At 35.3% G+C, this 12,414-nt stretch overlaps 1 protein-coding gene and 1 pseudogene across 1 annotated transcript; both read right to left on the bottom strand.

Annotated features, from left to right (window-relative positions):
• Positions 1 to 210: 210 nt before the first annotated feature.
• LOC102588122 (uncharacterized) lies at positions 211 to 5,297 on the bottom strand. Its single transcript, XM_015304101.1, has 7 exons — positions 5,052 to 5,297; positions 4,972 to 5,005; positions 3,518 to 3,547; positions 3,064 to 3,130; positions 1,541 to 1,697; positions 627 to 704; positions 211 to 520 (listed from the first exon to the last, which is right to left on the bottom strand). The coding sequence occupies exons 1-7, from the start codon at positions 5,295 to 5,297 to the stop codon at positions 386 to 388; spliced, it is 747 nt and encodes a 248-aa protein (XP_015159587.1). The 3' UTR covers positions 211 to 385.
• A 3,594-nt stretch (positions 5,298 to 8,891) lies between these two features.
• Positions 8,892 to 11,370, bottom strand: LOC102587799 (uncharacterized; annotated as a pseudogene).
• Positions 11,371 to 12,414: the final 1,044 nt, after the last annotated feature.

Below are 12,414 nucleotides of genomic sequence, written 5' to 3'. Positions count from 1 at the left end.
AGGTGTGAATCTTTGGCCGTGACAATAAAGATGTATGGCGGAATTAGATTGAGTTCTTTTGAAGTAGGGAAGTTCAAAACTAAAAATGAACTTTTTTCTAAAAACATAACTAATTAGTAAAAGAAAGAATAGAAGTTTTCCATTTCATACAAAACCCATAAGACAGCAAAAGATGGTTATCACTATAGCTGGTTTACCATGGAGCATTAATAAGCGATAACTACTCCAACTTTAGACTAGTTTTTAAATTACAAATGCATGGGCCCAGCGCTTCGCAAGGCATTAATGTATAAATATTATTCAAACACACACATCATTTTGCACAAGCCTTTTGCATTATGCATAAACATATATCACTAGAATTGCAAGAATGAAGATACACATGTTAATAGCCTTCTGAGAATTTATGAAAACCAGCAAAACCTCTATCCTGTCTTTGTCTTCGACGCTGCAATATACTGATACCCCAAGCCATGATGAAGCAAGGTAAAAGAAAACCAGCAGCACGGAGCAAAAAGAGCTGTGTCAAGGATCAACAAGATCATTAATGTCACACGCTATTTACTTCTATGGATGTGTCATATAGTCACCACAGAAAAGAGAGTTTCATTTTATCATCCACTTACAGAGAAAAAAGCGGAAACATCCTCGTCATCACCTTCGCCATTTTCAAAAGCATGCCTCAGTAAGAGGAGGGCCATTAACTGCAGGATAAAACACATCATTCAATAAGGTTACCAAGATCATGACACAAGCTTCAAATAGGGTAAAGGTAGCTTTAGAACGAAGGAACAACCTAAAACAAAAGACTTAAGCATGTTTTTATTACCCCATCCACAATTTTCTGACACATTAAAAATACTTACCTAGTTTTCCTAATTTTGACATCCCTAAATGAGCAGGACTACGTTCCCTACACACACTAAAGACCTTTAAACACATTTAGGCAGAAAGTGAATGTCATCTCTGAATATTTTTAAAACCAGAGGGAAAAAAGGGTAGTAAGTAGGAAAAAAGACGGAGCACAGAAGGAGAAAAGAGAAAAAAAGCACGAATTACAGCACAGGATCTTCACCCTCTGCCTTCCTACTGCACATTTCCACTTTAAAGAAAATGAACATGAATATACACACAGCCACTGGTGGACACATTTTTTAATCTTCTTTATTAGTTAAGGGCGAAAAAGTCATTTTTTAAGATTTTTTTTTTTTGGATACTCAGTGAAGAAAATCTTCCTTGTCTTCTTCTCTAAAATCAGGGACAGATTACAAGAATGCAATTTCCATGAAATCTGATCACCGTATTCCTCCAACTACACTCAGATCTCGTCTTACATACCATTATGCCACTTCTTAGCAGGAAATTTCAAATTTTCAAAAAATTAAGAAGGTATTCTCCTCCCCAAAGGAAAAATTCCTGATCTTCTTGATATCAGCCATATGAATGGTTTCTAATGCATATTCCCACATTCCCACTACCCTATATTAGCATGTAACAACAGAACCAGTTTTAATTACATCAGATAGTTACAGTAGCTCACAAACAAAGCAGCGGAACGACAAAATGCAGCTCCACTAGCACTTGCATCAACATATTCGTCATGGTTAGCCTCTTGAAGATGGCGTTCTGTGATAGCCATCGAAAGAAGTCGAGGGTCATTTAAATTGAGCTGAGTGCCAGCCACTGTCCAGCCACCACTGAAAGAAAATTTCACATGGATGAGGCCATTAGTGACATAGAACACAAGATTTTCAGCTAATCGCATCAAAAGGGTATGCTAACATGTTTGGAATGCTCTAGGTCTGGGACCACAAGAGTACTGCAAGGCTGCAAGTGGAGAAGCATCAATAACCAATAACACCATAGAAGAAAGAAGGAAAAATATACCCACTATGGTCCACTAAATCAGTGGAAGAAGCAAAGGCTTAAAGGTAGTGTTAACAACAAAAACTGGTACAAAAAAAAAGGGATTCTCCAGATTAACCAAACTATGCACTAATAGTGTATTTTGAAGAAAACTGAAAGATAAAAAAGCTCAACATGTCATAAAACCCTTACAACAACAACAACATATCCAGTGAAATCCCACAAGTGAGGTATGGGGAGGGTAGAATGTACACAGACCTTACCACTACCTCGAGGAGGTAGAGAGGCTATTTCTGAAAGATCCTTAGGTCAAGTGCAACAAATTCAGGTACAAATAAGGAGGCAGTGAAGAGAATATGGCGAGTAACAAGGTAACAGTGCAAAGCCTACCCAAAAGGAGCAGAAAACAACAATAAAATAATGTGATAATCGAAACACAGTAAACAACATACTAGAATAGATTATTGAAAACAATAATGAACTTAAAAAGCTGCTCTCCTTGGTTAACAAAAATAAAACTAGTTCATGTTAGTGAAGATCTTTCTTTCCCTATAAAAAGGTCTGAATATGCCTGAGTCCCACTTTCATTTTCAATACAATGAAAATCAATGCACTAATAAAAATGAAGGGAAATTCGTTTACTTAGTAATATTGCCGATCAGCTTCATAAACTGATGGAAATTCAAAAACGAATAACATGGATGGACTTTAGTTAGTGAAGAGTTTCTGTTCACCACTGTAATATGATTAAAAATGTTATACAATCAACCAGAAGCTTAGAATATCATATTATCGAATAAAGGGAAAGGTCTCAATACAAAAAGCTGAAAGCTTATATTCCCAAGGTTTTATACACACCTACATCTGTATCTCAGAGTACAACAACTACTATGCCTCATTTCCAAAAAAAATTTGGGTAGGCTATATGAATCATCACTACCTTGTTTATCAATTTAAACTCATCTCAGGACAACATTATTAAAAATAAAATAAAAAGGTACTAGAAGTTCTCTGTATTTTCTAGTGGCATGTACGTCTCTAAAGAGCTTAAAAAAACTCCTAAATACCTATATTGAAATGTAAATACCAAAAATCTCACTCAGAGAAACACTCTATAAGGATTAAAAAGGAATGATTGGAACAATGATTCAAAATTTTGACATACCAAGTCAGGAAATAACTATGACCTGATAGTACCTGATGTCAATGACAGTTTCTTCAGAGGGAGGAGGCAGTGGTGGAGCAGTATATCCAGGTGGTAGGGCTGCAGGTTAGAGAGAATTATCTAAGTGAACATATCACTTGGCACAAATTACTAAGTGTGACAGTACAAGAAAGTCTTTTAGGGAGTGGCCCCTGACATCCATATTTGTAATTGAAGTACCCAAATTTCTGAATGGTTAAAAAATGAAAAAGCAAGGCACAATTCATGTGCTGCATAGGCTGGGAAGCCTCCCAAACCGGCAATGAAAGTGCATTGGAAAAGGGACACACAGGCACATGTCAAATAATTTTGAAGCCTATTATTCTATCTAACAATCCTTCAACTCACTCAGTCACCCTATGTCCAAAATTCTTTTGGTATGGGAGAAATCCTCTTACTCGAAATTCAAAATGCCATCAGGTGACTAATAAGGATACGACGGATTACTTGATGACAGATCTCGCAAATTATATCTCCCTTCTCATTGCACCATATCTGAACACATTTCCTATGAGCATACTGGATATGTGGAAAATTGCAGGCAGTATACACGAGAAAGAAAAGAAACAGTCAGTCGTTCGGTGAAAGCCCATAAGTACACAAATGGCAGATAAAACATGTTCATCTATAATTCTTAGAACTTTGAAATAAGGCTAATTCAAGGGAAGTAAAACCAATTAATCAATAAATACACCTTGACCCCACATCATACGAGGTCAACTATGTGAGCATCCTCCATATTATTAATTATAAATTAATGAATTAGTATACAAAATCATTTTGCAACTTGACAAAGCAAAGCATTCTTCGGCTTTAGTAGGTCATTTGAGTAAATAAGCCTTCTATCTTATGCTTAGCACACAAACACCCAACTATATCTAAACAGGACCGTTATCTCCCATGGGGCTTCAAAACAGTTGACAAACAGGAACATGAACATGGCAACCTGCACAAAAGCAATGGCGTTGAATGTGTTTTGGTGTAGAAATGTTAGTAAGAGGGTGTTTGGATGGACTTATTTTAGGTAGATTTTGGCTTTTAAGCTCTTTTTTATTTTTGGAGATGTTTGGGAAACACAAAAAATACTTATAAGCAATTTTTTCATGCTAAGAAAGTACAAAAAGAAGCTAAAACCCAAAAGTTGGGTACAACCAACTTATGGCTTTCAGCTTTTAGCTTATAAGCTACTTAAAAAAAGCCAATCCAAACACCCCCTAAATATGTTCTTCGCACTGCGAGACCTATACAGAAGCCGCTTGCTAACTCCTAAACAAGTGGTCACTTTATTTCAGAATAACTAACAGGTCTTAGAGTGAGGTAACAAAGTATCAATTGCAACAATGATCAAACCTAACTAATATTTGCTTGATGTTATTGAATCAAACCAAAGAACAAGAATGAATGCAAACAAAAGAGATTAAAAAGAAAAAGAAAAGCAACTAGCTCAAGGATAACAATGTTCTTCAATAACCAAGTAAAAGAACCTAGGTGGACAACAACGAAAAGGAGCTTAGTGTCCATAGCAGGAATACAAAAGTAGAGCGGGGATATTTATGCCTATTACCAAAAGGGAGCAACATAAAGTGGTCGAGGAAGTATATACTATAGCAATCGTGCTTAAAGTATAAATGAAAGGAGTGGAGCAAAGTGTCGCTTCCAGGGTACAAAATATGTAAGCAGATTACCCTTACCAACAAATAAATACAACTAGAGATACTGATGAAAAACAAGGGACCTACTTCCCATCCTAGGGGTTAGCAGGTAAGAAAGAGAAGACTTAGCTGGGTGGAAAGCACATATTATAAGCTTTTGTTAATGTCAATACCTGACAACCTCGAGTTCTTTAAAAAAATATTATTGAGATACTAGACAAAAGTAGGATCAACATGATTGACATTTACATGCACAAGCACCACTGATATCAATATTCAGTGGCTAATTCAACAATAAGAACAAAAAGTACTCAACTTTACAATGATACCTTCAAGCTACCACTACAACTACAAGGAATCTTCAAATTTTCAATTCGGCATTCCACAGTTTGAACTAATGGCTCTTCTTCAAATCCAGCTTCTGGTTCTTCTTCTTCCTCACCAGAGATTGACGGAACAACTCTGTGAGAGTAAGAACTCCCCCCTGAGGATCCTGCATCCTCAGCACCTTGCATCAAATGTGAAGATTCAGGTGTGATGAGACCATCAGCACATAGAACCGAGTGTCCTCCCATTAGAAGTTCACTGATGTATCCTAAAATCACCAAAAACCATCTCACACACATAACAAAAGGAAAAATAGAATGAAAAACGCACCAGTCACAACATATTACGACAAACGTCAAATTCAAGGCTAGTAGGCCTATTGAAAAGCTAATATATTTGGGAGAATTTACGGTTGGGTAATCTATTTTACCTTTGTATGGTATTGCATGCTGCTGCCGTCCCCTTTGTCTGGAAATATTTCGATTACATTAAAGACCTCTCAGGTACTTTTTCTTTTTATTAATGACACTATAATGCCACAATTGTAGGCAAAAATGTTCTAGTTTGATTTCCCGAAACAGAAATGTCATATCTAAACAACAACAAAAGAATAAATGATAATCAAGAGTTGCAGGTTTTACTAATAAGGTCACCTAACTCTTGAAAATTAATTTTTAGGATAGGTAACATAACCAACTAATATCCAAGAGTTCACACTGAGTCATTATGATGAACAGAACATATAGGCTACAGGCTAAAGCATTAGCGGCTAGTTTTAAACTTTATACCACAAAGACTGATTTCCTACCTTCTCCATATTTGTCTTTCTATATATTTTAGTCAATTTTAACAACAGAAAAAGAAAAAAAACATTTTCTACCATCAATCTCCCTAGTCCGATGAAACAGAAGCAATAATTCAGAAATCCCAACAAATTGATCACCCAAAAAGATAATCTTGAACGAAGAACAAAAACAAAAAATGAGAGAACAAATGATGTCGATCGGTGAGGTACCTGAATATGGTGTTGTTAATGGGTTTTGCTTTCTGAAGCCTAGTCGAGAAGCGATTCAATTTGTACAACCGTTCCGCAAACAAGACTGAAGAGAAGTTGTAACAATTATTTTGCCAGATAAATTGGATTACAAAGAACTATTATGAACAAGATTCCCTTCGATTAAGTTAATTGAGGTCTATAGATAACCGACCCCCAAAATGCTTCTCTCTACCCAAAGTATATAACTAGTATAGTAACTACTCCCTCTGTCCTATTTAGTTGTCCACTTTAGAAATGACACATATTAAGGCAACAATGATTAGCATAGTGAAGTTATAATTTTGCCCTTATTAATTATGATTCCAAAATAAATTTATTCAAGATAACTAATCAATGTTGGGGGAAGTTTAAATTTTCAAGAAGTTTAAATTAGGGTATAATAGGAATTTTTTTTTGTCCTTTCTTGATTTGTCAAAATGGACAACTAAATAGGGACAAATGAGAGAACAAATGATGTCGATCGGTGAGGTACCTGAATATGGTGTTGTTAATGGGTTTTGCTTTCTGAAGCCTAGTCGAGAAGCGATTCAATTTGTACAACCGTTCCGCAAACAAGACTGAAGAGAAGTTGTAACAATTATTTTGCCAGATAAATTGGATTACAAAGAACTATTATGAACAAGATTCCCTTCGATTAAGTTAATTGAGGTCTATAGATAACCGACCCCCAAAATGCTTCTCTCTACCCAAAGTATATAACTAGTATAGTAACTACTCCCTCTGTCCTATTTAGTTGTCCACTTTAGAAATGACACATATTAAGGCAACAATGATTAGCATAGTGAAGTTATAATTTTGCCCTTATTAATTATGATTCCAAAATAAATTTATTCAAGATAACTAATCAATGTTGGGGGAAGTTTAAATTTTCAAGAAGTTTAAATTAGGGTATAATAGGAATTTTTTTTTGTCCTTTCTTGATTTGTCAAAATGGACAAGTAAATAGGGACATCTAAAAGAGGAAATATGGACAAGTAAATAGGGACGAAGGGAGTACTAACTAGAGTAGTGAGATGGTGACGTGAGATTAATTAAAAACTTTGGCCTGTATATTATAAAAAAGGGAAAATGGCGTTTTTAATCCCTGTGTTATTGCCTAATTTCACTTTTAATCCCAGTGATATTTGACTGTGCACATTTAACCTTGAATTAACTTGACTGAGCGATTTTGTTCTAATTACTAAGAAATGTTAACTTTGTTAACAAATCACTTATTAACGGAAAGGGTAATTCTGGTACTATTAAGTATTAGCTATCCTACTTTATTTAGTGTATAATAAAATAATTCTTTTATCATTTAAATTTACTCTAGATTCATGTGCTAGCATACTGTCAGAATTACCATGGCATACATTGCATTTACTTTTACTTTCGCCTTTATTTTTAATTCTTTACCTCTTTCTCTCTCTTAGAATCACATGAAAATACATAAGTGTGTCATCTCTCCTATCTTATCTCTTTCTCTCTCTTAAAAATCAAATGTAGAGCTCCCTAAAAATTGATTTAATACTAAAGGAAAATATACGATGGAGCTCATATTGAAGTGATTTTTGTTTCAATTGAATCAATTTTTGAGATTTCTTTTCAGTTCTTCTTCAACTCGAGATATGAGCTAAATCTTTTCGATTTCGCCTTACCAATTCGGCCAAGCGATTTTGATTCTTCAACTCCACATTTTCACTGATATTTGCTTAAGCTTTCAAATTCAGGTAATATACTTACATACTTGAAGATTTTATTCTCTTCTAAAGTATAAATGGTGTGTGCATGACAACTCTAGTCTGATGAGTATGGGTGTGATGAATTACTTTTTGGGAAATCACTTTTTCTTTTTCCTAAATCTATTTGTATCTCTTTTAAAATTGCAGTAACCCCTTTTGAAGGTGCTGGAAATGAAAGGTCTGAGCCTGCAGGTCCAATAATTATTTTACCTCTCGGATTTCGACGGGATTCTTGTCGTTTGCGAAGGTATTTTTCACTTTGTAGTATTGTAGATTGATTAATAGTGAAACTAATAGAGTAATAGCTATCAACATTTTGAAGGTGCCTAAATCTATTTGTATCCCTATTAAAATTGTAGTAACCCCTTTTGAAGGTGCAGGAAATGAAAGGTCTGAGCCTGCAGGTCCAATAATTTCTTTACCTCTCGGATTTCGATGGGATCCTTGTTGTTTGCGAATGTATCTTTCACTTTGTAGTATTGCAGATTGATTAATAGTAAAACTAATAGTTATCAACATTCAAATGTCCTGTCTCACTAAAAATCAGTAAAATGTGGTTAATTGTAAAGTTTGCACTGTTTTTGTAGTGCTCGAGTGAAATTATTTATCTTGATTGTGAAGAGACAATATGCATTACAAAAGTGTTGGTATTATGTATTTTACTTGTAAAGTGTGATAGTGAAAAAACTGATTCTAGATATTAACTTATTGGATTGTTTGATGTAAGATTGTACTATAAGTTTTGCATTATCTTGAATGGTGTGTAGATGCGGGAAAATAAATTAGGAGATAGAAGGGTCGAGTTTTAGGCTGTGAATCTTCCTCCGGTGCTCTTTCAATACATTTTTTTGGATATGTAGAAACATAACAATCTTTTTATTGTTAAAAGAGTGAATTGATGCATGTGATCTTACTATAGTCATCTGCAAAAAGTTCAAATCAAGAATAAAATCAAACTGTTTAAGTTGCATCTAGTTTTAAGAGGAAACAAAAACATGTCACCAAAGCAAAAACAACTTCAAAGTCAATAGGAAAGAGAACAATCTAAACTCATGCACCCATTGTCATGAGAGATTTTTTGGCTTGTATTTAAGGAACATTTTTCTTCTTAACATATGCTCTATTTCCGACTCTTTTGCTAGTTTGAGAAAGCACCTCCTGTAAGCTTGACAATGGGACATATTGTTTTCCCATTCTCTGGATGAAATGTGGCCTTGTACCTTCTCTAGAATGCTCATTAATTTCTTCTAAAATGAATGCAGAACTCCTCAGTGAGATTTGAGGTTGTGCCCTTGGCTGGTTAAGTTGACTGGCCTACAATACATAATAAAATAAACTAAGTTAGTAAAGTTCAATACAAGCAACATAAATAGACAATACAAATGCTAATTACGATTTGTTTAGTCACAAATGAGGAGTTGGACTGTACTGATGCCATGCTCTTAGTAAGAGTGCTTGAAACCTACATTGAAATAACATTTTTAGTATTGCTACTCTTAATAAATATTAAAGGGACTCAACTTATTTTGAAAACTTACTTTTGTTTCATTATTAAGTGTAGATGAACCTTTTTTGCTGACTTCCTGGTGAACTTGTTGTTGTTGAACCTCAAATTGATTGGTTCTTATAAGAATAGGACATTTTCTACTATTATGTCCTGTTTTTCCACACAATCCGCATTTCTTTTTTTTGCCCTTTCTTGACGCTTTTAAAAGGGTACTATTTCCAGGATCTGATTCTTTTTGAGTTGTCTCATCATTTCCTTTCTTTCTTAGTTTTGTTGGTCTACCTAGCTGAGCTTTATATATAGGTGGCAGTGGTGGTTCTACCCCAGTCTTAGACCATTGCTCAGAGCTATTAATTGGCAAAATAGATGGATAATAACTCTTCATATACTGCTCAACCGTGTAACATTCATGAACATACTTTTCAGGTTCATCCTTCTTAACCCATATAGCTGCAATAGCATGATTACAAGGTATCCATGTTAAGTTTCATCTCTTACAAGAACATGTCCTCTCCTTAAGATCAACAAAGAATAATCTTAGATGAATGTCCTCAATTTGGTAATGAAATTCATCAGATTTAATGGCAATACACTCAGCAGCCTTATCCTTATTTTTCTCTAGCTTCAATAAGATTTGTGGGCAGATTATGTGGCTATGGTTACTCATTTTATCTCTATTCTTCTGAAGTCTTGACATCATATAGATCCTTATTGATTCAAGCATCGTCAAAATATGTTGATCTCTTGCTGGTAGAAGTACGCTATTAAATGACTCACACATATTATTCAATAACATGTCACACTTTGTGAATAAAGAGAAAAAAAACTCTTGACCAATGAATGGGAGGCTTATTCATGAACCATGCTTAGGGGCATCTTTATCTATTTTTGACATTTCTTCCATATGCTTGGAAAATTCAGGTTCTGTAGTTGCCCTGGAATCTTTCCATAGGACTTCTTTCAATGCTTGTCCTCCAAAACCTTCACTTTTAAAATTATAGTACAGATGCCTCATGCAAAATCTGTGTACGACTTCAGGAATTATCTCATCAAATGCTGGAATTAAACTTTTTTGTTTATTAAAAATGAAAGTCCAAGCAAAAGAATTTTGGGAGATTCCTAGATCCTTGCAAGAAGTGTAAGAAACCAGCTCCATGTTTCCTTCAATTCACCTTCCACTATTGCGAATGCAATAGGATACATGTTGTTGTTGGCATCGATTCCTACTGTAGTCAATAGTTGCCCTCCCTTTTGGTAGCCTTTCAAATGACATCCATCAACTCCTATTATAGGTCGACATCCAACTAAGAATCCTTGTTTGCAAGCTGCAAAACACACATAGAGTCTTAAAAAAAAATTCTATCTTTGCCCATTGTTTTTGGATTATCATCCAACTTCAAAATACATGTAGTCCCTGGGTTACTCCTCCTTAACTCTGCACAATAGTCCCACAACATATCAAATTGTTCTTTTGTAGTCCCTGTAATTAGATCTAAGGCCTTCTTTTTTACCCTATAAGATTGATGCCTACTGAGTGTGCAACTATGCTTCCTCATCACATGAGTTTGAAATTCTTTCACACCCCAACTTGGATTAATTTTGAACTCATGTGCATATTTCTTAGCCAAAAATCCAGAGTCAATAGTTCTATTTTCTCTTTTATTGCCACATGAATGATCAGGGCTTATTGTTTTGATCATGAAAGGTTCATCTTCATTTGTGTTTGATGCGTATATGAGCCATTTGCAGTTTGATACCTTACAAATTGTCCTTTCCCTCCTACTTTCATTTTTTTTAAACTTGATGTCTTTTTTCATCATCACAACACACACTTCCACTGCCCATTTGAACTCTTTACTACTATTGAAAATCATATTAAGTGTAAACTCAAATTTTGGATCTTCCAGATCCCTTTTTGCATTAAAAACAATGAATCTTTTTGAATTATCATCATCTGAATCTCCTTGCAAAGTCATTAGTTCATCATCTGATGCATCACAAACTTCTTCTTGACTGTTATTGGGAATCTTAGCCATGTCGGAGGCAACGCCAAACTCAATAGTTTTTTCTTTAAATTGGTTATCTCTGATTTTTTCACTAACACCAATCCACTTAACAGTAGAGTCGACAATTTTATCAAAAATCATGTCATCTCCTTCCAAGGAATAATCAGAGTTATGAAATGACTCACATTTTTCACTTGTGGCGTTACTTTCCTCTATTACATCAACATCTACCAAGCCCTCTTCACCTTGAAGTTGAGCCCCTTCAATATTAACCACATCTCATCTGTGTTCTCTACAAATATCTCCACCTCTCTACTGTCAGGAATTTTGTGGATAAGATTATATGTATCTATATCAGTTGACAAAAGTCTTAAGCTTATTTCAAAATAAGGCCCAAACTTATACAAAAATTTCACTTTTCTATCATCGACTTCCAACTTTTTAATAAATTGTCTCATTTGAATGATAGAATTTTCACATCCCTTACAGTAGTCGTAGTAGGCCATTGATATACCGTGAGTTTACGGTATTTCTAATACAGTTCACTTACAAGTTGTGTGTGTCTAGGGCCTTTTTGTATTGGTTTTTTATGTGTTTTTATCATATTTTACTGGAAAGATGTTCAGGTGCGGAAGTATAGAGACAATTGAAAGAAATGCAGAAAAAGAGCATTCACGGAGGTTATCTACGGACCGCAGGTCCATTGACGGTCCGTAGGTGATGACCGTAGATCAGCAGGCAAGGGTATGAAAGCAAATCAGGGGAAATCCTGGACCAAGGTGTGGAACCACGGTGGCCATTGACGGTCCGTAGATTGATCTACGGACCGTACTGTTGATCCGTAGATTGATACTGCGAGGGTTCCAGTACCTGATTTTTGAAGTTTTCAAGTGTGGAGCTACGGAGGGGGATTGACGGACTGTAGATCGATCTACGGTCCGTACTGTAAGTCCGTCGTCTGATTTTTGGAAGCTGAAATATTTTCTTAGTCCTGGCTGACGGAAGGGACTTACGGACCGTAGATCCATTTACGGTCCTAAGTCAGTCTCGTGGAATGAAGACGCGTGCCTGAAC

This window comes from Solanum tuberosum, unplaced genomic scaffold (assembly GCF_000226075.1).
Source record: "Solanum tuberosum cultivar DM 1-3 516 R44 unplaced genomic scaffold, SolTub_3.0 scf00493, whole genome shotgun sequence".
In the NCBI taxonomy this organism is placed as follows: Eukaryota; Viridiplantae; Streptophyta; class Magnoliopsida; order Solanales; family Solanaceae; genus Solanum; species Solanum tuberosum.
The sequence above is the reverse complement of the archived record's forward strand: the minus strand, read 5'-3'. Positions and strand labels throughout refer to the sequence as shown.

Bases quoted from the DNA above. Each gene is read 5' to 3' on its own strand.
- LOC102588122 (XM_015304101.1), bottom strand. From the start codon at position 5,297: ATGGGAGGACACTCGGTTCTATGTGCTGATGGTCTCATCACACCTGAA. The intron at 5,006-5,051 runs GTATCATTGTAA...TTGTTGAATTAG, and splicing joins GTTGTAGTGGTAGCTTGAAG to CCACTGAATATTGATATCAG. The intron at 3,131-3,517 runs GTAATCCGTCGT...TCTAACCTGCAG, and splicing joins TTTGCGAGATCTGTCATCAA to CCCTACCACCTGGATATACT.